The sequence below is a fragment of the Myotis nattereri genome (genome assembly GCF_964212035.1).
Source record: "Myotis nattereri genome assembly, chromosome: 9".
NCBI classification, from domain to species: Eukaryota; Metazoa; Chordata; class Mammalia; order Chiroptera; family Vespertilionidae; genus Myotis; species Myotis nattereri.
Genome location: NC_138084.1, coordinates 19,145,099 through 19,171,546, shown reverse-complemented (window position 1 = coordinate 19,171,546; position 26,448 = coordinate 19,145,099). Strand labels below are relative to the sequence as shown.

Below are 26,448 nucleotides of genomic sequence, written 5' to 3'. Positions count from 1 at the left end.
GTTCTAGCTCAGTGTGAGGGCTTCAGTAGAGGTTAGAATAGTATTGGGGGGAGTATGTGGGAATGGCCCCTAAGCCAGTCTAAGAGATCAAACAGATTCCAGAAAGACATGAGTTGTAAAGGATGAGAACCTTAGAAATTAAAGGACTCCGTCATCCCCACAAGGAACAGGTGCAAAGGCATGGAGTGTGAAACCAGATGGCTTCACACTTCATCCTGCAGGTGTTTACCTAGTGCTTCTTAGATGCCAAGTGCTGTTCTAGATGCTGGAGATACAGCAGTGAACACAACCGACCAGGCCCTTGCCCTCAGGGAGCTGCCAGGGGGAAACATTGAGATGTGGGTTGGGGAAGGCCAACCATTGGCCCTGCCTTGGGGCAGTGGGTGGGGAGGGTGGTGGTGGTCCAAAGACCCTGGGAGCATGGGGAGTGTCCACAATAACCCTGAAATTTGAATGGAAATGTGTGTGTGTGCTCAGGTTCACACATGCATTTTCCTAGGGAGTGGACACATTAGTATTTTATTGTGTTCTCAAAGGGATCCATGACTGTCTTGGATTAGAGCCCTTATTCTAGGGCCTCTTGTGCTAAGCGAAGGAGCTTGACCTTGATCTGGAAGTTCTGGGAGCAGTAGTGAATTTTAAGAAGTGAAAACATGAGAGCCTGACCCTGCGCTCTTGCCAGAGTGAACTGGTGCCTTTTCTGCTGCAAGGCCTTTGCTCTTGCGGTCCTCCCCACCTGGAGGAGAAGGACCACATAAAAGCCGGACGGGTCTGAGTTTGCATCCTGCCTTCACCCAGGTGTCCCACCTGCCAGCCGCCAGTCTCCATCTGTGAAAAGTTGTGAGGTGTAAATGAGAACATGATGTTTTAAGGACTTAATGACAATTTTTGTTTGGGAAGTGCCCAGGGTAGAGTAGCCACTCAGCAAATCTTAGTTCCTCTCTTGGCTTAGTGGCTCAGCTGTTCAGAGATGCCCTCTTGTCTGACTTCTTCTCGGAACTTCCTGGACAGTTGCTCACATGCCCACAGAACTTTGTGACTACCACCAATATTACTTTCAACACACTGTGTAACTATCGATTTGCCTTTGCCATTTCATCAATCCACACCCCAGCCCAAGTAGTGACACCTTCCCTTTGACAGATGAGGAAACAGGCCCAGAAAGTTGAGAAATTTACTAGTGATCTATCAGTTAATAAGTATCTGGAAGCATCCCATCATCAGGCCTTCTGAAAAAAATTATAGTGACAGCAATGAAAATTTATTATGCTTACTAGGTACCAAGCACTGTGCTGAGTGAGCTTTCTACCATACGGGTAACCCCCAATTCCACCTGCCATTTCCCCAAAGATAGGCAGGTACTACTATGTCATAATTCAAACTTACAGAGAAGGAAACTGAGACTCAGAGAGGTAAAGCAAGTTGCCCAAGGCAACCCAGGCCAATTTCCAAACTCAGACCTCCATCTAACTCCAAAGGAACCTGTGTCATTCTGTCTCTTGAAAAACATTACTCCCAACTGCACAGCTAAAAACCCCACTCAAGCGGGCCCTGAGTCGCGATCTGTCGGCGGCAGCCAAATCTCTGGTTGTTTTGATCAAGGATAGAAAGGGCGCTGCCGGATCGGCCTGGGGGGTGGGGGTGGGGGGGACAAGGAAGAGGGGAGGAGGTGACGGTGGAAATTTTAGGTGCTGGGGTGTGTGCAGGGGACCAGAGCACGAGTCACGTGTGCGTGAAATTCGACCTGGGAGGAGGGGAAGGGAAGGGAGCCCCCGCCCCTACCTCAGGGTGCAGCCCCGAAGGGGTATAAATACAAGTATCAGCCCCATAGGTCCACTTCTTCCCCGCCTCGCTTCGCCGACCTGTGTCGTCCAGGGGGTTCCCAGCTCCTTGACTTGTTCCGAGAGGCGAGCACACCGAGCAGTCGGGCTGAACCTCCGAGACCGCGGGGACCCGGCGCGCAGGGAAGTGCCGAGCGCCGGTGCAGCTCCGGGCTGGGCCCGCGGGACACGGGCACCGCGAGTGTGCGCGCCGCCGAGGCGCTGCGCTCCCAGACGCGTCCGCGGCTGCAGGAGGGGCATTTGCCTCCCACCCGAGGTGAGCAGCTGGGGGGGTTCTGGGTCCCGGCCGCGAGTCCGTCCGCCGAGAGTGCGGGCCGGTTGCCACCGACACTCCCAGGCTCTCCAAGAAAAACCCGTTACCCGATCCCTTAGGTCCCGGCGCCCTGTCCCGTCTCTTCAAGCGCGTCTCTCCCTCCCCTTTGCCCTGCTCCTCCCGCCCCCTCTTCCTCTGGGCCCATCTGGCCGCACTTCCTCTGTTTAGACTTAGAGCGACGCTCTGGGCGTTGAACAGACCTGCAGGAGCGCGGGAATCCAAAAAGTGCCACTTCTCCGATGAGGGTAATGAGATCCCCGGAGAGGCAACTCGTGCTCCCCACCCCCCTTGCCCTCCCTGCCCCGCTCCTCGCAGCTTTCCATGGTCTCATCCCCTGGCCGTCCCCCGCCCCGCGCCACCCGAGTCCCACCTCCTCCCGCGGTGGCAGCCGCGCGCCTCGGCGGGGGGAGCTCGGGCTCCTTCTCTCCCTCTGGTAAACACACCCGCCCGCCCGCCTGCCCAGCAGCCGCCACTGCCCTTATAAAGTCAGCGGCCACCGGACTTCCTGCCGGAGCCCGAGCCCCCTCCCGGGCAGGAGCTGGAGGGCGGGTTCCGAGGTGCACCTCGAGGTGCTCCGTGCCCTAAGGAGTGAGTGAGGGGCGCCCAGGGCGCTGGGGTCGCAAGTGTGCCCGCCCTGGGTCTTGGTCCACGTGGCAGCTGTTGGCTGGGACCGAGAAACTGTAGGGACACGGGTGACCTGTTGCGAAGTCGAGGAGGGCTAGCTGTCGCCCAGCCCCAGAGGAGAGGAGGGTCTTCTTGGGACAACAGGAAGGGGGGTGTCTTAGGCCAGCTTCAGACTTCCCCTTCCTGCTCTCGCTTGCTTCTGGGGGGTCCTTCCTGGCGCGGGAGGCCGGATGCTGGCCGTTGGTGGCTTCGGAGCGCGCTCTGCCCCTGCTGACCTTTGGGGACTTGGGGAAGTGCAGGTTTGGCCCTGGGAGTGCGTCCTCTTCTGGGGTGGAAGAGCCTGGCGGCGCGCCAGCAAGCTGTGTGCGCAGACGGGACCCTTCTCATCTCTGATAGCGGCCTGGCGGGAGCTCAGTGCCGCGTGCGCCCCTGGCACTGCCAGCGCGCCCAGAGCCAGCTCCGCGGCACCCTCTGGAAAGCCCAGGGAGCTATGGGGCCTCCATGAAGGCCCCCTCAGGGGCTGGCTCGAGGGGTCTCAGGAGCCACCAGGATGCAGGACCCTTACCAGGGGCCGATGGGGGCCCCTTCGCTCAGCGCTCTGTTCCTGTGCAGGCTCGCGGCCAGCATGGCCCCCACGCTGCAGCAGGCGTACCGGAGGCGCTGGTGGATGGCCTGCACGGCCGTGGTGGAGAATCTCTTCTTCTCTGCCGTGCTCCTGGGCTGGGGCTCCTTGCTGATCATGCTCAAGAACGAGGGCTTCTATTCCGGCTTGTGCCCAGGTATGCCCAAGAAGGGGCCAGTCTGGCGGGGAGAGGGGCAGCGGAGGGGCAGGTGGACACTGGAGAAGGACAGGCGGCTGAGTGGACAGAAAACAGGGTTGCTTAAACCAGAGCACTGGGCAGGAAGTTGGACAGCTCGCTTCTAGACCTCTTCAAACTTCATCTAGACTAGAGGATGGGCGGTACTCTGCCCACTCTACCCAGTTTATCTAATCCAGTCTTCACTGAATGCCGAATGCCCATCCTGGGACTGACTGGCAGCGTCCTCAGCCTCTGGCAGCCCCAGGTGTAGAGCATGATGGAGACTTCTAGAAGGGGAAATGCTACAGCTAAGTGGTGAGGGATTTCTGACTGGCTAAATAAGGCACAGGAGAGCCTACATAATAATTGACTAGGAAGGGCCTGCAGTCCTTTTTCAGGACCTTGAGTCCCCAGGTCTTCCGTCACCCTTTTCTACAAAGTTAATAAAAGCCGTATTTCCTTTAGGCCAGGCATTGTGGATGGCTCCTATTTTCCATTAAAATAACCTTGACTTTGTGTGACCCCCGTGAGGGAGTGGGAATTCTGACATTCCATTTCTAAGATTCCTTAACTGCTCTGGGCCGCCTGCTGAAAGGGCATCCTCCTTGTCCGAGGAGGAGAGCTCTGCCAACAAGCTCAGCCTAAGCACCTGGATGGGTGTGGGATTTGGCCCTTCTCATTCTTCCTCCAGCCTCCATATTGTGGAACAGGCTTCTGGAGGAAGACCAGCTTGGGTTTGAATTCCAGTTTCTACTACTTTTACCATGTGGGTGACATCAGTGAGTTCCTTAAAACACTGAGCTTCAATTGCTTGGTCCGCAAAATGAGGAGACGATGGGGTTGCTGTGAGAGTCAACGGTGCTTGATAAATATTAGTGTCTTGACTTTACGTGGCCCCTCAAATCAACTCCCTCTGGCACCTACCTTGGTTGTGGGAGAAAGCTGAGGCCTTGGGGGTAGCGCTGGAAGGGTCCTGATCTCTGCTCTGGGCAGCACCTGCCCCACCAAAGGCTGCTCCGCCCCTGCCACCGTTATCTGTAAGGAAGCAGCAGGTGGCATCAAGGGATGGCCCCAATGACAGGGTGCTGGTGCTGGAGGAGGTGAGATTAGAGCTGGCAGCTGGCCTGGGGAGGCAAGTCGCGTCAGGAGGAGCAGGCTTGGGATGAAGCGATAGGCGTTCAGGGTGGCTGAGAGAACCAGGCAGAGAGCTAGCAGGGTTTTGGGAAACCCCATTTGCAAATGCAGGTGGGAACCCAGGTCCCCTTAGAGTTGTGTACCCTGGAGACTAGGGAGGACTTGTCCTTGTGGCCTTGGTGCCTGCCACTGCCAATCCAGCAGCTTCTTCCTAGAAATCAACTTTGTTGAAGATTACTTTACGGCACACATTTTGATGAGGTTTGACAAATTTGTATACTTCAGGAACTATCACCATAATCAATATTTAAAATAGAAGATTCCCATCACCCCCAAACTCCTGCTTCTCTTTTGCTGTGCATCCTTCCACCTGAGTTTAAAAAAAAATGACAAGAGCTTTAGTAAGATATGCCACATACCTTACAATCCACCCATTTAAATAATAAAATTTAGTAACAGTTACGGGGATGTAAATTACAGCACAGGGAATATAGTCAATAATATTGTAGCCCTAGTCTGTTTGGCTCAGTGGATAAAGCGTCGGCCCACGGACTGAAGGGTCCTGGCTTCAGTTCTGGTCAAGGGCATGTACCTTGGTTATAGGTTCCCTGGCCCTGGTCAGGATGTGTGCAGGAGGCAACCAGTCGATGTGTCTCTCTCACATCGATGTTTCTCTCTGTCTCTCTCTTTCCCTTCCACTCTCTAAAAATTAATGGAAAAATATCCTCGGATGAGGATTAATAACAACAGCAAATCATAATAATAATATTGTAATAACTATGGTGTCATAGGGGTAATAGACTTATCATGTGATTGATCACTTCATAAGAAATATAAATGTCTAATCACTATGCTGTACACCTGAAACTAGTATAATATTGTATGTCAACTGTAATTGAAAACTTGAAAAATAAAATTTAAAAAACCTATTAAAAATAAAGAAATGGTCTTTGAAGAAATAGTTGCAGTTGAATAAATGTACTTAATATCTGCAAAGAAAAACAACAACCAAAAATAAAGTATACAATTAAATGGTTTGTAGTCTATTCAGAGTTGTGCAACCATCATCACAATCAATTTTAAAACATTTTCTTTACACCAGAAGGTAACCCTGTGCCCAGTAGCAGCACCCACTCTCCTCAACCCCCTCGACCCCCAGTTGCTCATTTACTTTCTGTCATAGGTCTGCCTATGGCAATAATAGATTGGTGTATCCTGAACATTTCATATAAATGGCACCTTATAATATGTGGTCTTCAGTGACGGGCTTTTTTTCACTTGGAATGATGTCTTCAAGGTTCATCTCAGGGGTAGCACAGGTCAGGACTAGGTTTCTTCCCATTGTGACTAATACTCCATTGTATGGATCTACCACGCTGTACCCATTCATCAGTTGATGGTCATGTGCGTTGTTTCCACTTTCTTGGCTTTTATACACAATGACCCTATTTGTGTACAAGTTTTTGTGTGGACATATGCTTTTCTTCCCCTTAGGTATATACCTAGGAGTGCAATTGCTGGGCCATAGGGTGACTCTATGTTTAACCTTTTGAGGAACTGCTAGACTGTTTTCCAAAGTATCTACACCAGTTGATATGCCTACCGGTGTTGTATGAGGGTTTCAGTTTCTCCACAGCCTAGACAACACTTGTTATTACTCATCTTTGGTATTTATTATAGCCATTCTAGTGGACATAAAGTGTTACCTCCTGTGATTTTGACTTGCATCTTTTGATGGCTAATGATGTTGGAAATCCCCCCCAGGATTTCCATTTAAATAAGCAGTGAACAAAGCAAAAAAAATAAAAATAAAAAATAAAGGGGTAGGGGGATGTTGGGGATCTTTTCATATGTTTCTTAGGCATTGGTATACCTTTTTGGAGAAACATCTATTCAATTTTTAATTGTATTATTTGCCCTTTTATTATTGACTTGTAAGAGTTCATTATATTCCAGATACAAGTCCTTTATAGGATAATGACTTGTACATTTTTTTCTCCCACTGTGGGTTATCTTTTCACATTTTTATGATGCTCTTTGGAGGCCAAAAGTTTTCAATTTTGATGAAGCACAATCTATGTATTTTTTATTTTGCCATTTGTCATTTGGTGTCATGTTTCAGCAACCATTGCCAGATCTAAGTCTCAAAGATTTATGCCTATATTTCCTCCTGAGAGTTTTATAGTTTTACTCTTACATTTAGATTTTTGGTCCATTCGGAGTTAATTTTTGTATGTGGTGGGAGGTATCCACTTGATGTTTTGAGTTGCCCAGAAGGAGTTTACATCTGAGCTGGTTGTTTGGGATCACTAGAGGTGATCGAAGTGAACCCTTCTCCTGTTCTCAGACCTTATTTGTCCACTCTTGGAAAGCAGGGCACATGTCTCCCAGCGGTTCTCAACCTGTGGGTCACGAACAATGAAAATACATCCTGCATATCAGATATTTACATTACGATGCATAACAGCAAAATTAGTTATGAACTAGCAACTAAAATAGTTTTTTATGGTCGGGGGTCACCACAACATGAGGAACTGTATTAAAGGGTCGTGGCATTAGGAAGGTTGAGAACCACTGCCTCACCTCTCATTCATTCAAGGGGCTCCAGCCTCAGTCCTTGAGCTATCAGGCTGATTGGGAGTGCTCTACCCTATTCTGCCTACTCATGCCACCTTATGAAAAATGCCAGCTTTCTGTTTCTTAAAGCCCCATTCACTGTGGCCTCAGCCTTTCTCTCTACAGGATCCCAAGGACATAGAATTAGCCCAGGAATCTGTGTCCCCATCGTGTGTGGAAACAGACAGGCAGCATCACTTCCAACTCTGCTATGGTCTGGTCGGCTGATGTGAGCCAGTTACTTAACTTTCTTACTATCTCAGTTACTCCATCTATAAAAACAGAACAATAATCCTTACTTCAGGGCTGTTGTGAAAATGAAATGAGAGCAAGATTTCAAAATTCAGACAACTGGTGGGGGATGTTATTATGTTCTGGGCCCAGCTTTGCCAGCATTTGCTGTGTGATCTTAGGCAAGTCACCTACCCTCTCGGGATCTCCACTTCCAAGTCTGTACAATGATGTGAGGCGTTCATTAGTGTCGGCTTTGGGGTTCCCTGGCTACACCCTCTGTCTTCTCAGTGCTTTCTGCTGCCCCTCTCTTGAGGGCCGGACCGCCTGTGTGGGTGGCTGACCCACCTGGACGGGCATCACATCTAAAGAGGACTCGGCGTCGGCCTGCAGGCTGAAGGGTCCCGGGTTTGATTCCAGTCAAGGGCATGGACCTTGGTTGCAGGCTCCTCCCCGGCCCGGGCCCTGGTCGGGGGGCATGCAGGAGGCAACCAATTGATGTGCTTCTCTCACATTGATGTTTCTCTCTGCCTTTCCCTCTCTCTCCCACTCTCTCTAAAAATCAATGGAAAAACATCCTCGGGTGAGGGTAAAAAATAAAATAAAGAGGACTCAGAATTAGACAGGGACAGTTCAGTTTATCACACACTACTGTATATCCCACATGAGTGCCCAAATAAAACAATGGCTTAAGTTAATTAAGCAATTACTATTTGCTAGCTAGATCATTAGTCCTCACAACAGATCTGTGATGTAGGTGGACGATGTGATGTATTCTTAACCCCGTTTATAGAAGAGAAAGCTAAGCTCAGAAATGCTAAGTAACTGGTGTGAGGTCACACGGCTCATAAGGAGCACTGTGAGGATTCAGCCCCAGACCCGACCCCGGAACCTTTATCCTAGGCCTCACGGAAATAGTGTAGACGGCTGCCCCGACCTCCTTCCGCTTAGGGTCCTCCTTCCAGCGTTCAGGTAGAGACAAGACAGCCAGGTAGAGCCCCGTCCACTGGGAGTGTTGGTGAAAGTGACTATGTCACCTGCAGGAAAGTGAAGCAGTGGGGTGAGGAAGTGCTCACTGTCAGGGAGGCAAAGAAGATGGGATCGTTGTGCGCCTGTTTGTGTGTGCAGCATCCTCAGGTGCTGCCACCACGATCCCCATTTCGCCGGGGGGATAACAGAGCCTTGGTCTCGGCAGCACAGCCAGAGGAGCCAGCATTCAGCCACGCTCTTGACTCCAGAGGCAGAATGTTTAACCTTGATCCTGTTTTCCCTTTTTTTTTCAGGTCATTTGTAGTTCACCTTCACAATTTTACCATTTCTGTGCGCCAGAGGTGCTGTTATTTACTTAGGACTTCCTTTTAAATCAACCCACTTAAAAAAGGTAGCCTCACTTTAAAGTGCAATGTGCCTGGAATCTTGGGTTTGATATTACTTACATGCACATACACATCATACACATTTCTAATATATTCATATGTACACATGTTTCTAACACACACACATATGTTCCTATACATACATGTGTGTATTTGTATGTATAAATACACATGTGTGTGTTTTGTTACTCATTCATATAGCTAATAACTATGAAACATAAAACCCATTCCATGTGCCCCTTAAACCCTACCTGCTCTGCATACCACCTCGGGGGAGACACTGTTTTCCATGGTTTCTAAGCCTAACTCCAGCCCTAGCCGGTTTGGCTCAGTGGATAGAGTGTTGGCCTGAGGACTGAAGGGTCTCAGGTTTGATTCCAGGCAAGGGCACATGACCTGGTTGCGGGCTTGATCCCCAGTGGGGGGCGTGCAGGAGGAAGCCGATCAATGATTCTCTCTCATCATTGATGTTTCTATCTCTCTCTTCCTCTCTGAAATCAATAAAAATATATTTAAAACATTAAAAAAAAATAAGCCTAACTCCAGCACTAAGTTAATGAGTATGTTTTCCCCGTCCCACTCCCCATGCCTCACCTGACTTGTCTATGAAATGGGGAAGTTGGGTTGGATTTCAAAGACCTTCTGTTTTGCTGACCTGGGGGGAGGTCTGAGAGGTCTTTGCATCTTGGCCTGCTTCCCCCTTGCTTCAGAAGCCTGGCTTTCTCCAGCCACATCAAGTGATCAGGTCTCAGGAACTAGCTGATGTTAGTCAAACTCACAGGAGGCTGATGTAAAAACCAGAGAAACGAACGCATTAATTGACCTGGAGCTATTAGCTACCCACGGGGCTGGGACTCTGCACCAGTAAGAAGACGAAGTTACTTGGCAGCAGCGCGTTGGCTTGGGACACTAGCTAAGCCACCCTCTTCGGGACAGAAAGGTGCGGTGGAGAGGCGTTGGCCCCAGAGGTTGTCTTGACTTTGAACCTGAGCCTGCCTGTAAGAAGCTCTGAGGCCGTGAGCTGCTGTGCTTCGCGGAGCCTCATCCTCTATAAAATGGGGATCATTGTTGTGAGGGTTAAATGAGATACTACACGAAAAAGCCTCACGCAAAGCCGCTATTAATTAATGTAGAGCTAGTGGGACCGTTGGTAAGAGATGTGTCTTTTGATTGTCAAGGACTTGGGAGCAGGGGCAGCTTCTAGTTCAGGGGCTGCAACCTCAAATGCCAACAGAGGCCAACCAGCTAATAATTGGCAAATCGGGGCAGCGGTAAGATGGCTAATGTCAGAGCGAAAAGTGAGCGAGGACTTGGGTGACTTAGAGAGGGCAAGCTCTGGTGAAGAGGGGTGACCCCCATCTGGCCCCAGCAGTGGCCAGATCTGACTTCTTACAGAGAAGCCAGACTTCTGGATTTTTATGTAATAACTCTTGATTTTAAACTGGCACCCAGTTAAAATTTCCCGGCCAAGTGAAACTTGTGTGGGGGACATTGCTGGTCCCCTGTTTGCAGCCTCTGGCCTAAATGACCTTTGCATTTCTTCCTGCTTTACCCAGTGTCCCAATAGAGTGCCCAGCATACAGTAGATGTCCAATAAGTGAGTGTAGACTGAATAAACGGGCGCAGACAAACCTGGTGGAGAAATGAACAGTGATCGTAAAGATCAAGAAATCAAGGGGCCCGTCTGAACCCCACAGGCTGTGTGATCTAAGCCTCTAACTGCTTCTTCCAGGGGCCTAAGCACCCTCCCCAGCTTCCTCAGCAGCTGGTATCCACCGATGGGAAACTCACCATGGTCCCAGGTGCTTCGCGCCTGGTCAGCCAGCACTCATGATCTGAACATAGTTCATGTTCTTCCTTGTTATCACATAGATCACTTCACCCTTCTGCCACCTGCAAGCCCTTCAAATACCTGAAATCTGGGTCATTGTCACTCACCGTTGCGAGCAGGCGTTCCCCCATCCCCGCCCCCAGCGTTCAGGCACTAATTACATCATCCTATCACAGCACCTGCCGTTTTAAATCAGCGTCTACTTGTTTACTATCTAATAGAAGCCCCATGAGAGCTGAGTACTTCCTGTCTTATTCTCTGTGGGATCCTCAGCACCTAGAGAAGTGGCTGACCACCTCTGACCCTTGAGGGTGGGGGCATCGTCTCCCCTTCATCAGCTATTTCAGGAGCACCTTCTCTGGGCCAGGCCCTGAGCGTATGCCTCCTTTCACCTTCTCCAGCAGAATCTCCTAAGGATCCCCCATGGGTTTGGCATTCTCTGCTCCCTTTCACAGGCAAGGAGCCTGAGGCACAAAGAGGAGGTTTCTTGTCTAAGCCTGCACGGTGGGAAGGATGGTGGTGGGAATTCAGACCCTGGGCTGTCTGCCTTCCGGGTGCACCCTGAGTTTGCCCTTGGCAATGATGCCTAGGTAACGGAAAGGCAGGGGAGCCGCCACCTCACGGCTCACTGAGCACTGAGTGAAGTGAAGTCACCCTCCTTCCCCCACCACAAGCCTTTTTCGTGAACTTGTCACAACTCCAAGTTGGCAGTTTACCTGGAGGACTTCTAAAGGGTGTTGGAGGGCAGTGCCATGGGCCTAATTCTGTGCTTCAGTTTTATCATCTGGAGAATAGAGATACTTTATTAGCTGACTCTTGGGACTGTTGTAAGTTAATTCAGTGAACAATGCTTGCAACATAAAAGTGTTCTATAAATATTAGCTATTATTATTATTATTTTTTTATCAGAATGTCATTTATGGGGAAAGTTTTATCCAGGTTTTAAGTGAATTCTTGTTACCTCAGCTAAGCATCACTCACTGACTTTGTCCCAGATTCGAAGGTGCTTCCTGTTGGGGGTCTGCCCACCCTAAGCTCAGACATTGAGTGAATCTTACAACCTGGTGAATACTTTGATGTCTGTGATCGTGTGTGAGCTAGTAGAGGCCTCCGATTAGGTGTGTGACTCCCCCTGAGTAAGATACTAGCTGCTGACATTCATGGGGCTCTTTCCCCACCAGAGGAGATAGGACTCTAGGCCACCCCCGAAGTCACGTGACTGGCAGTGAATTAGAGGCATGGGATTTGAGCACAGGACCCCTGATCCCAGGCCGCCCTCTCCTGCACCCAGCTGCTCCTGCTGTTCCGTGCTGAGCCCTCCCTTCCCCTCCTCAGCTAAGAACACCACTAACGTCACCCAGGATGCACAGCTCCGGTGGCCCAGCTGTGACAGCCAGGAAAAGATGCTCAACCTGGGCTTCACCATCGGCTCCTTCGTGCTCAGCGCCACCACCCTGCCGCTGGGGATCTTCATGGACCGCTTTGGCCCCCGGCCCACACGGCTGGTTGGCAGGTGAGGTGGCCATGCCAGGCCTGGGGGAACTCGAGGGCAGGGACCGGTGCTGCAGGGGAAGGTGAGGCGCAGTGTTCACAGTCCCACTCTCCACCCCAATCTCCACAGCACCTGCTTTGCTGCATCCTGCACCCTCATGGCCCTGGCCTCTCGGGACACCAAAGGTGAGAGGTCTGGCCTCTGGTGCCCCCACGAGAAAAGAATGAGTGGGGTGTAGGTGGATGTTAACCCAGCTTCTGCCCGTGGGTAGCTCCCCCATGCCCTTATTCACCCCTCGCCTTTCCCCAGTTCTGTCTCCATTGATATTCCTGGCGCTGTCCCTGAATGGCTTTGGTGGAATCTGCCTAACGTTCTCTTCACTCACGGTGAGTATGACAGGCTCTGGCTTGTCAGCAGGGCACCCAGCAGTGGGTGGGGGTAGGAGTGAGTGAAGGTGAGAGTGGAGAGGGGCCAGTGGATGCAGATGGAGTGTGTGTGTGTGTGTGTGTGTGTGTGCGTGTGTGTGTGTGTCTGTCCAGCCCACACTGTCTGTTGAGCTCTGTTCTAGGCACTGGGGCTGCAGCACAAACAGAACTGAACTTCCCCCGCTTCCCGGAGCTTGCATTGTGGGGTTGGGGAAACAGGCAACCCCAAACAAGTAAACTAATACATTACATCTGTACTCATAAGTGCCAGAAAGAAAATAAAAGTGGGTCATGTGATAGTGACAGGGAGGGGACAGCTTGGGACAGTGTGTTTTCGGGGAGAGCATGTGAAGGCACAGGTATTTGTGCGTGTATTGGATTGAACCGTGTGAGCCTGTCAACACTTGACGGCACTTGACCTACAAAAATGGCTTTATCACACGGGTCCATCTCTTATGCATGTGTGTGCTTTGCGTGTGTGTGACTTTAAGCGTGTATGTTTGTGTTGTGGGTGAGTCTAGGGTTCAAGGCTCCTGCGTGTGGGGTGGGGGAGCGGTTTCTGGCTGGGCCGGCCTCTGGCTGGAGCTGGTTGTTTGTTTCGGATGAGGGTTGCCTGACCACCAAACTGGGTGTTTTTGGCCGATTTCCCCCCAGCCCTTCTTCATTCCAGCCTGGGACATTGCACAACTCTCCAAGGAAGCAGATCGCTCGTCCCCGCCCCGCCGCCCAGGCCCCTTCTCCCCGCCGTGCATCTAGGCTCAGGGCCCGCAGTCCCTTCTCCCCTGCCCGGCGTGGCTGCGTGGCGGGGGGCCTGCCCTTGGACCCTGTCCCCGCCCGCCTAGGGGTCAGGCTTGGGGGGCTCTGCCCGCGGATCGCAGCACCCCCACCCCCTCCCCGGCCCTGCCCAGTGAGCCCCAGCCAATGGCAGGGCCCGGCGCCAGCCCCGCCCCGGCCCCGCCCCCAGGCCTCGGCAGCTCGGCTCCGGCCAGGACAGCTCCGCGGGACATCCAGTGCTGCCCGGCGTCAGCCCGGGGTTAGCGGAGCTGGCCTCGCGCCGGCGGTGCAGGGTGGAGACAGCGCCCTGGGACCCTTGAGTTGGGGGCAGGGTGGCGGGGCGGCGTCAAAGGCTGGGCTGTGCTGCTCCTGGCACTTTCCCTGTGGCCTTGGCAGCGTGCCTGGCAGATACAGGTGCCAGGGAAACCTGGCTCTGTCCCCTTTCCATAGCTGCTTGGAAGTTGGTGGGGGACTCGGTTCCCTGTGTTTATCCGGCTTCCTTCCCAGAGCTCTCTGGGCTTTGGTTTTCCCCGCTGGAGAGGGTTTACGCCTCCAAGGCCCTCCCAGCTGTGGGATCTACTGACCCGGGAGGATGGCGGGGCCAGAGTGTACACAGAGGGCGGCTTGACTTTGCCTTGCCCTACCCTGAGGGCCTGGCTTCGGCCAGCGAGCAGAACACACAATCAGTTAATTCTCTACTGGGGGAAGCTCTGTGCACGTCAGAGCCACCTCCTGACACCTGGCCTCCCTTCGTCCCACCCTCACCTCCTAGCCTATCCCAGGCTTGTCCTGGCTCACCTGCCTTTCCAGAGCTATTTGAGGTTCAGCAGCAACTGGGACATTTGGGGCCACCGGGAAGGTTAAGGGGCACCATCTCGTGACAGAGCCAACCACGGGGTCTGGAATAAATAGAACTAGAATGGCCAGACAAGGGAGAAAGTCACTCACATGCTCTGTGAACTTGAGGACATTTCTTTCCCTCTCTGGGCCTCAACTTTCTCATCTGTCAAAGGAGTTGCACTAGATCAGTTTCTTTTTTTTAAAATTTATTTTCTAATTACAGTTGATATACATTACTTTCAGGTGTACAATATTATTTTTTAAATCCTCACTTGAGGATTTTTTTTCATTGATTTTTAGAGAGAGTAGAAGAGAGAGGGAAAGACAGAGAGAAATATTGATGTAAGAGGAAAACATTGGTTGCCTCCTGCACAAGCCCTGACCAGGGCCCGGGCCGGGGAGGAGCCTGCAGCTGAGCTGTATGCCCTTGACCGGAATCAAACCTGGGACTCTTCAGTCTGCAGGCCGGTGCTCTATCTACCGAGTTAAACCAGCTAGGGTGGTGATATACCTTACAAAGTAGATCAATGCTTCTTAAACATTCATTTCATGGGTTATTAAGAGGCATCACAGGATAAAGTGGCTCCATAAGCAACAAACTTGGGAAACCCTGGGGTTAAACAAAATTGACAAAATTTCTCTGCGAGGGCACTTTTGGGAGTCTTTTAGATTCTAAAGTGCCTTGAGAGTCTGTAGGAGCGGGTAGAGCAGTTTCCAGCATTGATTTGCCTTGTAACTTGTCTGTGGCGTCTCATGGGGCTCGTGTTCTTGGAGCTCCCTGTGAGGACACTGGGCTGGATGCTTCCAAGTTCCCCAGGCGGGGCTGGGAAAGGGGAGGCCTGGGCGGGCGTCGGGGTCTCCCCTGCTCACTGGCCTTGTCCTCCTCCCTCAGCTGCCCAACATGTTTGGGAACCTGCGCTCCACCATCATGGCCCTCATGATCGGCTCCTACGCCTCTTCTGCCATCACGTTTCCAGGAATCAAGGTTTGGAACTGCCCGGGGGGACAGCGAGGCCACTGTGCTTTCCTTTTGCCTTGGTGTAAGAATTGGGTGGGGTTGGGTATCTGTGTAGTGGCTAGTGTCTGGTGACCCAGTTCCTGCCAGTCAGCTCCCACCACCTCTGGGAAAAGCACTGAGGCATCATGGGAAGAGTCCAGGGGCTGTTGCCCACCAGTGGGTCTGATTTCTCTGCTCCCCTCCCTTCCTTTACTGTTGTCCGGGTCCTGGCCTCCACCCTCTCTCCTGGGCCAGAACAGACTTTCTCTGCTGGTCTCCTGCCTCTGGCCATTTCCCTCTCCCATCTGTCATTCACATGACTTACGGAAGGATCTTAGATGGAGAACTCACTCACACACTTTGCATCACCTGATGAATCAAGCCCAACCTGTTCCCATGCATTCGAGGCTTTTGGTTCTCTGGCCTCACCCAGTCTTTCCAGCCACATCTCCTTCCCCTGCTCTGGAAAGGCTGGGTGACTTGGATTCAAGGTCACAAAGCTAGTCCATGCCAGGCCAGACCCTAGATAGGTCAGCGAGTGGACCTAGAGCCAGAGGCCCGAGTTTAGTTCTGGGCAAGTTTGGGGCCTTGTTTCTTCCTCTGATATCAAATGGTAACAAAGCACCCTTTCAACTGGGCCACAGTAAGCCCCTGACATTCCACGGGGAGCAGTTAATTTGTTAGTTTAGAAGGCACTTGCCCGGCACCCCCAAAGGCACGTACTTTGGTGGGGTGGCTGCCAGTTGGTCAGGTAGCAGCAGGCATGGAAGGTGGGGCTTCTCCCTTTCCAACTCAGACAGTGGGGTTGGAGGAGCCAGATCTGATCCCCACTCCTTTGGGACTTGGCCCTTTGAAGCTCTGTGCTGCCTTCAGGGAAGAAAGAGCCCAAGGCCCAAGGAGCCCCTAGCAGGAGCCGTTTTCCTGGGCAGCACCGGGCTCTGAGCAGGAGCCCGAGGGGAGGGCGGACATCGGTCATCCCGGGCAGAGGGTGGCTGAGAGGACAGCAGAGTGACACCATCGCACGTACCTGGCTTCCCAGTCTATTCAGAACCTGTTTGTCCTGGGTTAGGAGGCCTTGGGCAGAGTACTGCACACACCTCCCTCCCCCTCAGCGTCAGCACCTGTGAGAGGTGAGATAAGGCTTGTTAGCTTGGGTTTGTCTCTCCCCCCACCCCCCACCCCAGGGAACAGGCCAGGCAGGGGCAGGATAAACATGGCTAGGCCTAGTAAACCTAGAGCCTTAATTCTCCTCTTTTGTACATAAAATGAGATCACATTTTTGTGTAAAACAAACATGTATGGAGTCATAGGCAAAATGAATGTGTCTTTTAAAGATAGTAATTGAGATTTCAAAGACATTCTGAACTGTGGCTGGCAACCTCAGTACCTTGTGGGAACTATTTCACCCACTCCAGGATGAAGGAGCGAGAAAGGAAGAGGAGGGGTGACTTTTGGGCCTGACTCTTAACTTCTGGCCTTGCTTTCCTTATCTGCAAATTGCACACAAGCAATGGGGTAGAAGAGACCTCCTCTGAGGCCTTGGGGGCCCGGGTTCCACCTCGGGCTGGAAGAGGGGGGCCTGGAGCCCAGCGGCCTCCCCACGGGTCTGCTCCTTCCACAGCTGATCTACGATGCTGGCGTGTCCTTCATGGTCATCATGTTCACCTGGTCGGGCCTGGCCTGCCTCATCTTCCTGAACTGTGCCCTCAACTGGCCCACCGAAGCCTTTCCCTCTCCCGAGGAAGGCAGCTACACGTGAGTGGCTCTGTGGGGGTGCTGGGGTGGAGGGGGACCTCCCTCCTGCAGAGGAAGGCCAGGGGAGTGGTGGTGTGATGGGGAGAATGAGCAGAGAAGTTAGAGAGACCTGGGTTTGCAAATGGCCTGTGTTCCCCGAGCTCTGCTTTCTCATTCTTATCATGGGCCTGATCCTGCACACCCACAGGTGTTTGGAATAGACCCCGCGCATATCAGGCAGTCAGAACATGGGGACTGCTATTGTTATTACCCTTTCTGCATTTTGAGGACAGGATCAGAGTAGGAGGGACCCCGGGAATAGCCAGTGGGACTCAGGAGGGGGATAGAAAGGAATCAAATATACCACCCTTTGTGGGGCAGCCCGAATGCCAGTTTTTCCCAACTCCCTGTCAGTTCCCCAGGGGATGTGTGTGTGTGTGTGTGTGTGTGTGTGTGTGTGTGAGATGCTCCACAACCAAGCACAGAGGGTGCCTGGTCTTTATCGTCTCTTGTATGCCAGGCACTGGGTTTGCCCTCATGCCATTCTCAAACAGCCCAATGACTGTGGATTCTGCTGTTAGCAAAGTGACTTTCCTAAGGTTATATACCTTTGAAAGGGGGGTGAGCCAGGCTCTCTGACTCCAGTCTGAGTTCTTAATGCTGCCTCCATGGTAACAACCCCAGTGGAAAAGGACTCATCCAGCCTTCGTTTATTGGGCACTGAGCTGGTCCCTGGGCCAGACTCCGAGGGACTCAGATGTGAGCCCTGCACACCTCTGAGGGAGCTCATCAGGGGGCATGTTAGTGCTGGGCAAAGGGGTGCTGAGCACCCCGGGGATGACTGGGACAGCCCCCTAGAGACAGGCTGTTGAGGGTGGGCTCTGCGGGGCTGGTTACTACTTGCTCCGGCCTGGCTGCCGGCAGGAAGAAGATCAAGCTCACTGGGCTGGTCCTGGATCACAAAGTGACAGGTGACCGCTTCTACACCCATGTGGTCAATGTGGGCCAGCGGCTGAGCCAGAGGGCCGCCAGCGTGGAGGAGGACGACATCTCCCAGGACACTCGTGGCACCTCAGGAAACCCTCGCGAGAGTGAGTATCTGGTCAGGGCGACAGCCCTGGGGACTGTGGAAGGCGGGTCCTCACACTTAGTGAGCACTCACACCAAGGGCTTCTCTCTCCCCTCTTCAGTCCTCACTCACCACGTGAGGTAGGGGGGAATCCCCACCTACAGGCTAGGGGGAGTGGAAATGGGGCTCCGAGAACTCTGGGAAGTTCAGATCCGGGGGTACTCTGCTGGATTCCTGGGGTAACGGAGAGAGGATGGGGCAGAGACTCCCGGCCTGTGGGGTAACTGGTTTCATCAGGGCTCCCTGCAACCTCTGAGCTTCTTGCATCAGGTGAGCTGGGCCCTCCAACACCTGTCTGGCTCGCGCCCCCTGCTGGCCGCAGGAGGAGCCGCAACCCGCCTTCTGTCTGGACCACTTCCCAAGGCGTCGGCTCTGTTAGTGGCAGGAGCACCAGCCTTGATATCAGGAGATGAGGGTTTGAGTCCGGCTTAACCCCCCCCCCCCTCCCCGTTACATGCCACGTGACTTAGATAGATCCCTTAACCCTGCTCTCACCCTCCTCATCTCTTAAACTAGCACTAATCGCACCCATCTCACAGGGAAGTTGTGAGGATTGAATGAAGCTGTGGACACGGAAGCCCTTTGTAAAACGCGGAACGCTGTGCAGTTCCTGGGGTGGTATTCTCATTGCTGGTTCTCCCCTGGCCGAGTTACGGCTGTGAGCTGAGTGTGGCTTGCCCCATGAGCTCGGGCAAGTCATTGGCTTCCCTGAGCCTCAGGCTCCCCATCTGTAATATGTGGCAACGGTAGGGGTGTTGCACAGTCGGATTAGTAAGTGTTTAATGCATAGTGGCTGGAGAAATTAACACACCAAGCATACGGTTTTACACCAGAGGTCGCTGAAAATGTGCTGTTGAGATAGTTACAGAGCTGGGCAAGACCTTGGAGGTCAGTGAGTCTGAATCCTTGTTTTTGAAGAAACTGGCTTCTATCCAAAGGCACGTAGTGTCAAAGCCTTCACTAGAACTGCATGGGCCGGGACATTGAAGGAAGTGGAAGCTCAGGGGCTCAGGGGCGCCCCCTGCTGTCTCTCTAGAGTCTGTCCCCTTTCGCAAGAGCCTCTGCTCCCCCATTTTCCTGTGGAGCCTCCTGACCATGGGCATCACCCAGCTGCGGGTCATCTTCTACATGGCCGCCATGAACAAGATGCTGGAGTTCATCGTGACCGGCGGCCAGAAGCATGGTGAGGTGCTGCTGAGCCCACTGGGGGGCACAGGAGGGTCACCCTGGTTGACCTCCTCTTACTCTGGCTTCTCCCCCTGCTACTCCCAACAGAGACCGTCTCCCTGAAGCAAAGAGCGGAAGAGACAGGTAGGGGGACAAAAGTTGAGACCCTGGCCTGCACCCACCCTATTGCTGCCCACCTGGCAGGGAACCTGGACACACCCTGTCAGATATAAGAATGTGGGGCCAGAGGAGGGCTATATTGGCATTCCCTCTTCTCTGCTGGAAGTGGGGGGGTGGTGCCCACTGGGCTTCTGGCATCCCTTGTGCCAGCGCCTGACCCCGCTTCCTTCCCGTCCTACCCAGTTGGGTTCTACTCCATCGTCTTTGGGGCCATGCAGCTGCTGTGTCTACTCACCTGCCCTCTCATTGGCTACCTCATGGACTGGCGGATCAAGGACTGTGTGGACACTCCCACTGAGGGCATGGCCCTTGACGATGCCAGGTGACCAGCACAGGGAGGGTGACAGCAAGTAGTCAGATGGTGCTTCCATTTCCTATGTGCTTTCACATCCGGCATCTTATTTCATTCTCCCAGGAGCCCTGAGAGAGCAGAGGTACCTCCCCATTTTATAGATGAGGAAACTGAGGCTAAGAGGGGACACGGCCTGCTTGATAAATATAGCTCACAGCGAGAGCCGACTGTGCACTAGGCACCTCGCATCGTTTTATTTAATCCTGCAACAGCTCTCTGAGCTAAGTACATTATCCTCATTTCACAGATGAGGAAGCTAAGACACGGAAAGGTTAAGTAACTTACCCAAGATCACACAGCTTTTGGTAGCAGGCTCCAGAACCTATGTTATAAAGGGTATACTTTAAAAAAAAATTTTTTTTATTGATTTTTTTACAGAGAGGAAGGGAGAGGGATAGAGAGTTAGAAACATCATTGAGAGAGAAACATCGATCAGCTGCCTCCTGCACACTCCCTACTGGGGATGTGCCTGCAACCAAGGTACATGCCCTTGACTGGAATCGAACCTGGGACCCCTGAGTCTGCAGGCCGACGCTCCATCCACCGAGCCAAACTGGCTAGGGCAAGGGTATACTTTTTAAGGCTAGCTTGAGATAGAGGGGGTGCATTAGTTACCTATTGCTGTATAACAAATTACCCCCAACCTTGGCTTCTTTGAACAACAATCTCATATAGTTTCTGAGAGTCAGGAATCTAGGGATGATTTAGCTGAGTGGTTCTCAGAGTCTGAGTCTGTTCGGGCTGCTATGACAAAGTCCCACAGACTGGGCAGCTTATAAAAACCAGAACTTATTTCTCAGCTCTGGAGGCTAGAAGGCTGAGACCAGGGTGCCAGCATGGCCGAGTGTGGCCCCTCTTCTGGGTCACAGACTCCTCGCTGAGTCCTCACATGGCAGAGGAACTAGGGAGCTCTGTGGGGCCTCTTTTCTGGGGGCACTAATCCTAAGATGAGGTCTCTGCCCTCAGGATCTAATCACCTCCCAAAGGCCTCACCTCCTCACACCATCACCTTGGGCACCAGGATTTCAACATGTGGATTGGGGGGTGAGGGGGGACATGAACATTCCGACTGTAGCGGCCTTTCTCATAAGCTTTCGGTCAAGCTGTCGGCCAGGCTGTAGTCCTCAAAGTGCTGACTGGGGTGGAGAATCTGCTCCTGCACTTCCTCACGTGCTGTAGGCAGGAGGTTTGGTCCTTCCCACCTGGGCCTCTTCACGGGGCTGCTCAGGACAGGGCAGCTGGCTGCCCAGAGCAAGGTCTAAGGGGGAGACCAAGATAGAAGCTGCAGTGTCTGTAGCATAATCTCAGAACCACACCGTCACTCCCATCATGTTCTGTTGGTCACACAGAGTAACTGTGCAGTGTGGAAGGACTGTATAGGGTGTGGATACAGGAGGCGGGCGTCACCGGGGCCACTTGTTGGCTGGAGACCGCCGCTGGGTCCAACGTCCGACTGCTGTTCTCTTTGTGTTAAGTCAATAGTCTCCTGTGAGGTCGGGAGAGGGAGACAGGGAGAGAAGGTAGCTAAGGAGCAATCAGTGGCTTCCCTTCCCACCAGCAGTGCCCCTGGCCCTGGCACCAGCCTTCCTCCTCTGCCCTCTGCCCCTGGGGGCCAGGGCCCATTAGCAGGGCCCTTCTGTCTAGGACCGATGCCAGCCTGCCCTCATCCCAGCCTCCTGCCCTCTCCCCTGGGCCGGCCTTGGAGCCCTGACCCGGTGCAGAGCGGGGCCTGCTGGGCAGGCCGCTTGTCCAGGCTGGTGGGCAGAGACACTTTCCTGATGAGAGGCGGTGTGAGAGCTCCCCATCCTCCGCCTTCCTTCCCATCCTCGGGGCTCAGCCGTCAGTGTGCATGTGAAATACGTGGGGTCCCTGTCCGAATGCAGATTCCTGGGCCTCACTCCCGAGAGTCTGAGGTCTGGACTGAGGCCCTGGGGTCTGCATTTTAGGAGGTCCCGGTGATGCTGGTGTAGTTGGTGGGGAGCCACAGCAGAAGGGGCCGGGGCCAGGCTGAGCAGCAGGGAGCTGCGGGGAGGTAGAGGCAGCGGCGGCAGCGGCCAGTGACCCTGTTCTCGGCAGGGACGGGATTGCCACCAAGTCCGTCAGACCGCGCTACCGCAAGATCCAGAAGCTCACCAACGCCATCAACGCCTTCACCCTGACCAACTTTCTGCTGGTGGCTTTTGGCATCACCTGCCTCATCAACAACTTACACCTCCAGGTACCTGCCTCCATCTCCCGCTCTCCCTGCCTCTCAGGCTCCTCCGAAGGGACCGTGCTGGACCGTTCCCTGGGTGCCTGCTGTCCAGGAAACGTGGCTGTCCTCCTCTGGATCTATTGCCTGGGTTTCCGGGGAGTGTTTCTAGCAGGTTGGGTCGCGGAGCGGGTCGGCATGGGTAGGCGGGCTCTGCGAGGCTCCGTTTCCCTGTTCCCAGCACCCACCCTTCATCCTGCCTGCATCGAGCCCTTAAACCGCGCTCCTCTCCCTTTTGGTTTCAGTTCATGACCTTTGTCCTGCACACCATCGTTCGAGGTTTCTACCACTCGGCCTGCGGCGGCCTCTACGCGGCGGTGTGAGTCAACCTGGTCCCACCTGCCTTGCTGAGCTTCCCCCCATAAGCAGAGGGTCCCAGAGCCGAGAGCAAGGGGCCCCAGACACCCCGAAGGCACCCCTTCCAGCCCTCCCAGCCTCCCTGGAATGCTGACATGTCCGAGGAGGGGTGGATGCTCGAGCTCCTGTAGTGACGGGGGGCTCACTACCTCAGCCACAGCCCACCCCACTGCAGGACAAGTCCCCCGTCAGGAAGTCTCCCTTAGAGGAACCTGCAATACTTCGTTGGGTGACACGTAGGTCCTGTGTCTGCTCTCTGAAATGGCCCCCCACGTGGCCTCTCCCCGTGTCAGCCCTGTAGAAACTTCCAGACCGCAGTCTTGTTTGCCTTATAATTTCCCTGCTTCCTGTTGAACGGCCCGTTCCCTTCTGTCTCTTCTGACTCCCACTGCCCGGCGCTGCCGGGTGACTCTCCCTGTGTATGCGATGCAGGAACATAGGATATTACAGTAGCGGTGACGAAATCATGACCGTTATTGAGTATGTGCTGGTGGCGGACACACGGGGGGACACTTGACCGCACCGCCTAACCTGAAACCTCACGACAGCCATCTCAGCTCCGTCCCCTGCATTGGCTCAAGTTAAAACTGTGGGGTCGCTCTTGATTCTTCGTCTTTTCTCCCCCCACGTCCAATCTGGCCACCATCCTGCCTACTGCATAGCCAACCCTTCTGACCGTCCCCCCCCTGCACCCCGTCCTGGCTGCCCTCGCCGTCCCTCGGGCTATTTATAACGCAAGCACTGGAGACACCTGTTAGGACATAAGTCTCTTCGTGGCACTCCATGGCTTCCCGTCTTGTCTCACTCAGAGAAAACGCCAAAGGCTTTAAAAGGCCCCACAAGACCTGGTACAGGGACCTCTCTGCCCTCTTCCTTGCCCTCCATCTATGGCCTCATCAACCCTGGTGCCTCATAAACCCCAAGGCTCACAGCTGTCTCACTTTCTCCAGGTCTCACCTCGCTGTGCTCCGTGGCACCTCCCTTGGCCATCCTATCTGCAACTGCAACCCCTCGACACCCTCCCCATCTCTGCTTACCTTCTCCCCTTGGCTCTTATCACCGGCTAGCACATGAGGCCTTTATCTCGCATAGTGGGTGACTGCCACCCGCCCCACCAGAATGCCACCTCCAGGAATCTTTGTCGGTTCGGTTCATGGCTGAATATCCATGTACCTAGACTGGCACCCGGCATACAGTAGGAGCTCAATAAACATTTGCTAAAAGCATAAATGAACAGCTCCGTGAGGCTAGGGTTAGCCCTGTGTGGAGGGGAGGAAGTGAGGCTCAGAGAGGTTGAGTTAATTGCACAAGGAGGAGGTGTCAGAAACCAGTTTGGGGGCCCTGAAGTCATGGCATATACACCCTCTGGGCCAGGGACCGGAGAGCACACGCAAAGAGCCTGAACTCTTAAGCTCTGCCCTGCCTGGCGAACAGAGGGCGGTGTCTGGGGAAGGGGACAGGCGGGGCGCTGGGCAGGAGAGGGCCACACGCCCTTCACACTTGGCCCCCTCTCCCCGACAGGTTCCCGTCCAACCACTTTGGGACGCTGACAGGCCTGCAGTCCCTCATCAGTGCCGTGTTTGCCCTGCTCCAGCAGCCGCTCTTCATGGCCATGGTGGGACCCTTGAAAGGAAACCCCTTCTGGGTGAGAACTGGGGGAGATGTGGAGGGAGCAGGACCCCCCTTCCTGGGTGCAGCCCAGGAGCTGGGGGTGGGGAGCTGGTATGTGATAGAATCCTTCCCTCTTCTCATCGCAGCCAGGAGGTGCCTTGGAAGTCTGTAATCTGGGGGTTCCCAAGCTGGCTGCCCGTCAGAACCCCTCGCAGAGTGTTAAGAACACAAATTCCCCCGCCTGCTGAATCAGCAGCTCTTGGCCTGGGCCCAGGAGTTTGTTTTTAATAAGCTCCCTGGTGACATGTGAAATGGCCCAGAACGGATCCCACCCAGGTCACCCAAGGCAGGGACCCTCTCCAGCAGCCCCGACAAAGGGGGTCCCTCAGTGACCAGTCCTGCACGCGGCAGCACCACTGGGACTGTTGGGAAGGCTTTTCCTTACATCAAACCGACATGTGCCCCCCGGAAACTGATCTCCCTGCCCCGTGCACCACTCACTCCCATAAACCCTTCTCCCACAAAGACGATGACATGACAACTACCATTCACAGGGCGCTCTCTAGGCGCTAAGCACACCGTGTGCTTTATCACTTCATCTTTGCCGGAAGGGTGCCGAGAGGGAGGCACTTAGAGCCCAGAGCAATGCAGAGCGGGATGCAGAGCGAATGGAGTCTAAGCCCGTGTGAGGCCACTGTGCTGGGCCACGGACCCTTCCATCTGCCCAGCTCCTTTAACTGCCCCGGGAGGCTCTTCTCACCACCCCAGTGACCCCTCTGTGCGTGTCCCCAGTGTGGGCGCTGGTGTCAGCCAGGGTTCAAACCGGGCTCTGCCACTTTGCAAGGCCACTCACCACAAAACGAGGCATGTTGGAACAGTGATGGGACACAGTAAGGTCTAGCTATAGTGTCATCCCGGCCTCCTCCTCCCTGTCGGAGGAGAGAGGGAGAGCGGGAACCTGCCTGACGCTCTCTCTTTGCCCTCAAGGTGAACCTGGGCCTCCTGCTCTTCTCACTCCTGGGATTCCTGTTACCTTCCTACCTCTTCTACTATCGAGCCCGGCTGCAGAAGGTGCACACCACTGACTGGGAGGGCCCACTGAAGGCGCTGAGCAACTCCGAGGTGACTGCGTAGACCTCCGCAGACAACGGACCGACCGGATGAGCAACCAAAGGGAATGCCTCATGTGGCTTTTCTACCTGCAGAGCCAGGGGCCGTGGATTTATAAATACCAGGAGAAGTTCTATTTTTGTAGGGACTTGCTAAAAGGAAAAAAAAAAAATCCCCCCAAGCAATGTGCCCTTGACTGAAGACAGGCCCTGCGCTAGAAGGATGGGGCCTCTTCCTCCTGGACTGAGGGAGATCCGGGTGTGGGGCTCCCCTTTCTCTGGGCCTCCATCCTCCTGGGGCCTCTTGGGGGCTTGGGATCAGCAAACAGCTTACCCCCAAGTCCCAGCTGTGTCATGCCCAGAGTGTACATGTAAGTGTGAAGTGTGTACATGTGCACATGTGTGTGGTGTGTGTGAACCAACCTTCCCCTAGGGGAAAGGGGCCTGAGGTGCTGGCTGTGTCCTGGATGGGGTATGGGGGGTAAGGCCCTTCCAGGGGCTGGAGGGCGGGTTCCCTCCCGGGTGCTGCTTTTTGCAGATCTCAGAGGAAATAAAAAGGGAAGTGAGAGACTGGCTGGTGTGTGCCTGTGTCTTCCCCCACCCCCACCCATCACCTCACCCAGGTTTGGCTGGGCATGAAGTAGGACACCTGAAGTGCCAGCCTGTCCACCTCTGGCTAGCTGGCTGACCTCGGCCAGGCCCTGCCCTTAGAGTCTGGATTCAGACCCTTCTCTCTCTGCTCCTGCCCCCGCTTCCTGGGTTTGGGGTACATCCGGGAGGCTAGCCTTTTTCCATAGGGGGTCAGGGCAGGATGCTTTAGAAAGAATGGATGACTCTCAAACTTTCCTACCAAACCATTCCTGGGGGCCTGTTGAAAGTGCCTTTTTAATAGTCTTCTAAAACGTCATGCAAATTTTGAGCTTCACATTATACTATATTGATATTTACTTTTACCATTAAAGCGAGGCTTTAAAATTACCTGCACCAAGGGAGGATACCATCTTTGATATTCCAGGAAGATATGTTTATTTATCCCTCTGCTATACCTGTTTGGGTCCCTAGGACATAAATCCTAGAAGCTAGAGTAAGTCACAGAATGGAGGGAGGGGACAGGAAGGGGCATGGTCGTTTGTTGATCTGCACAGGTATCTCATTTCATCCTAACTGCAGCCCAGCGGTCCTTAGCGCCACGCTGAAAGTTCAGGGCACAAGGCCAGAGGACACAGCTGGTGGCGGTGGAGCTGAGCTTGGAACCTGGGCAGAT

The 26,448-nt window shown here is 53.6% G+C and overlaps 1 protein-coding gene across 4 annotated transcripts; it reads left to right on the top strand.

The window, feature by feature from the left end:
- The first annotated feature begins 1,637 nt into the window (after positions 1-1,637).
- Positions 1,638-26,166, top strand: SLC43A1 (solute carrier family 43 member 1). Of its 4 annotated transcripts, none has more exons than XM_081099945.1 (15): positions 1,638-2,097; positions 3,391-3,557; positions 12,102-12,279; positions 12,388-12,443; positions 12,568-12,644; positions 15,190-15,282; positions 16,916-17,049; positions 17,953-18,119; positions 19,194-19,340; positions 19,433-19,468; positions 19,688-19,826; positions 21,933-22,074; positions 22,353-22,426; positions 23,986-24,109; positions 25,063-26,166. In XM_081099945.1, exons 2-15 carry the CDS (start codon positions 3,404-3,406, stop codon positions 25,207-25,209), a joined length of 1,668 nt encoding a protein of 555 aa, XP_080956071.1. In that variant the 5' UTR covers positions 1,638-2,097; positions 3,391-3,403; the 3' UTR covers positions 25,210-26,166. The 4 variants fall into 4 exon arrangements, with proteins under 4 accessions (XP_080956071.1, XP_080956073.1, XP_080956072.1 ...); XM_081099946.1 differs by lacking the exon at positions 1,638-2,097 and adding an exon at positions 2,328-2,399; XM_081099947.1 differs by lacking the exon at positions 3,391-3,557 and having other exon boundaries at positions 1,842-2,097.
- The last annotated feature ends 282 nt before the right edge of the window (positions 26,167-26,448 follow it).

What these genes read in the sequence shown, in the direction of transcription:
- SLC43A1 (XM_081099945.1), top strand. Translation starts at nt 3,404, where the DNA reads ATGGCCCCCACGCTGCAGCAGGCGTACCGGAGGCGCTGGTGGATGGCC. An exon ending in CCCACACGGCTGGTTGGCAG is followed by an intron (nt 12,280 to 12,387) that starts GTGAGGTGGCCA and finishes CAATCTCCACAG; the next exon opens with CACCTGCTTTGCTGCATCCT. An exon ending in TGAAAGGAAACCCCTTCTGG is followed by an intron (nt 24,110 to 25,062) that starts GTGAGAACTGGG and finishes TTTGCCCTCAAG; the next exon opens with GTGAACCTGGGCCTCCTGCT.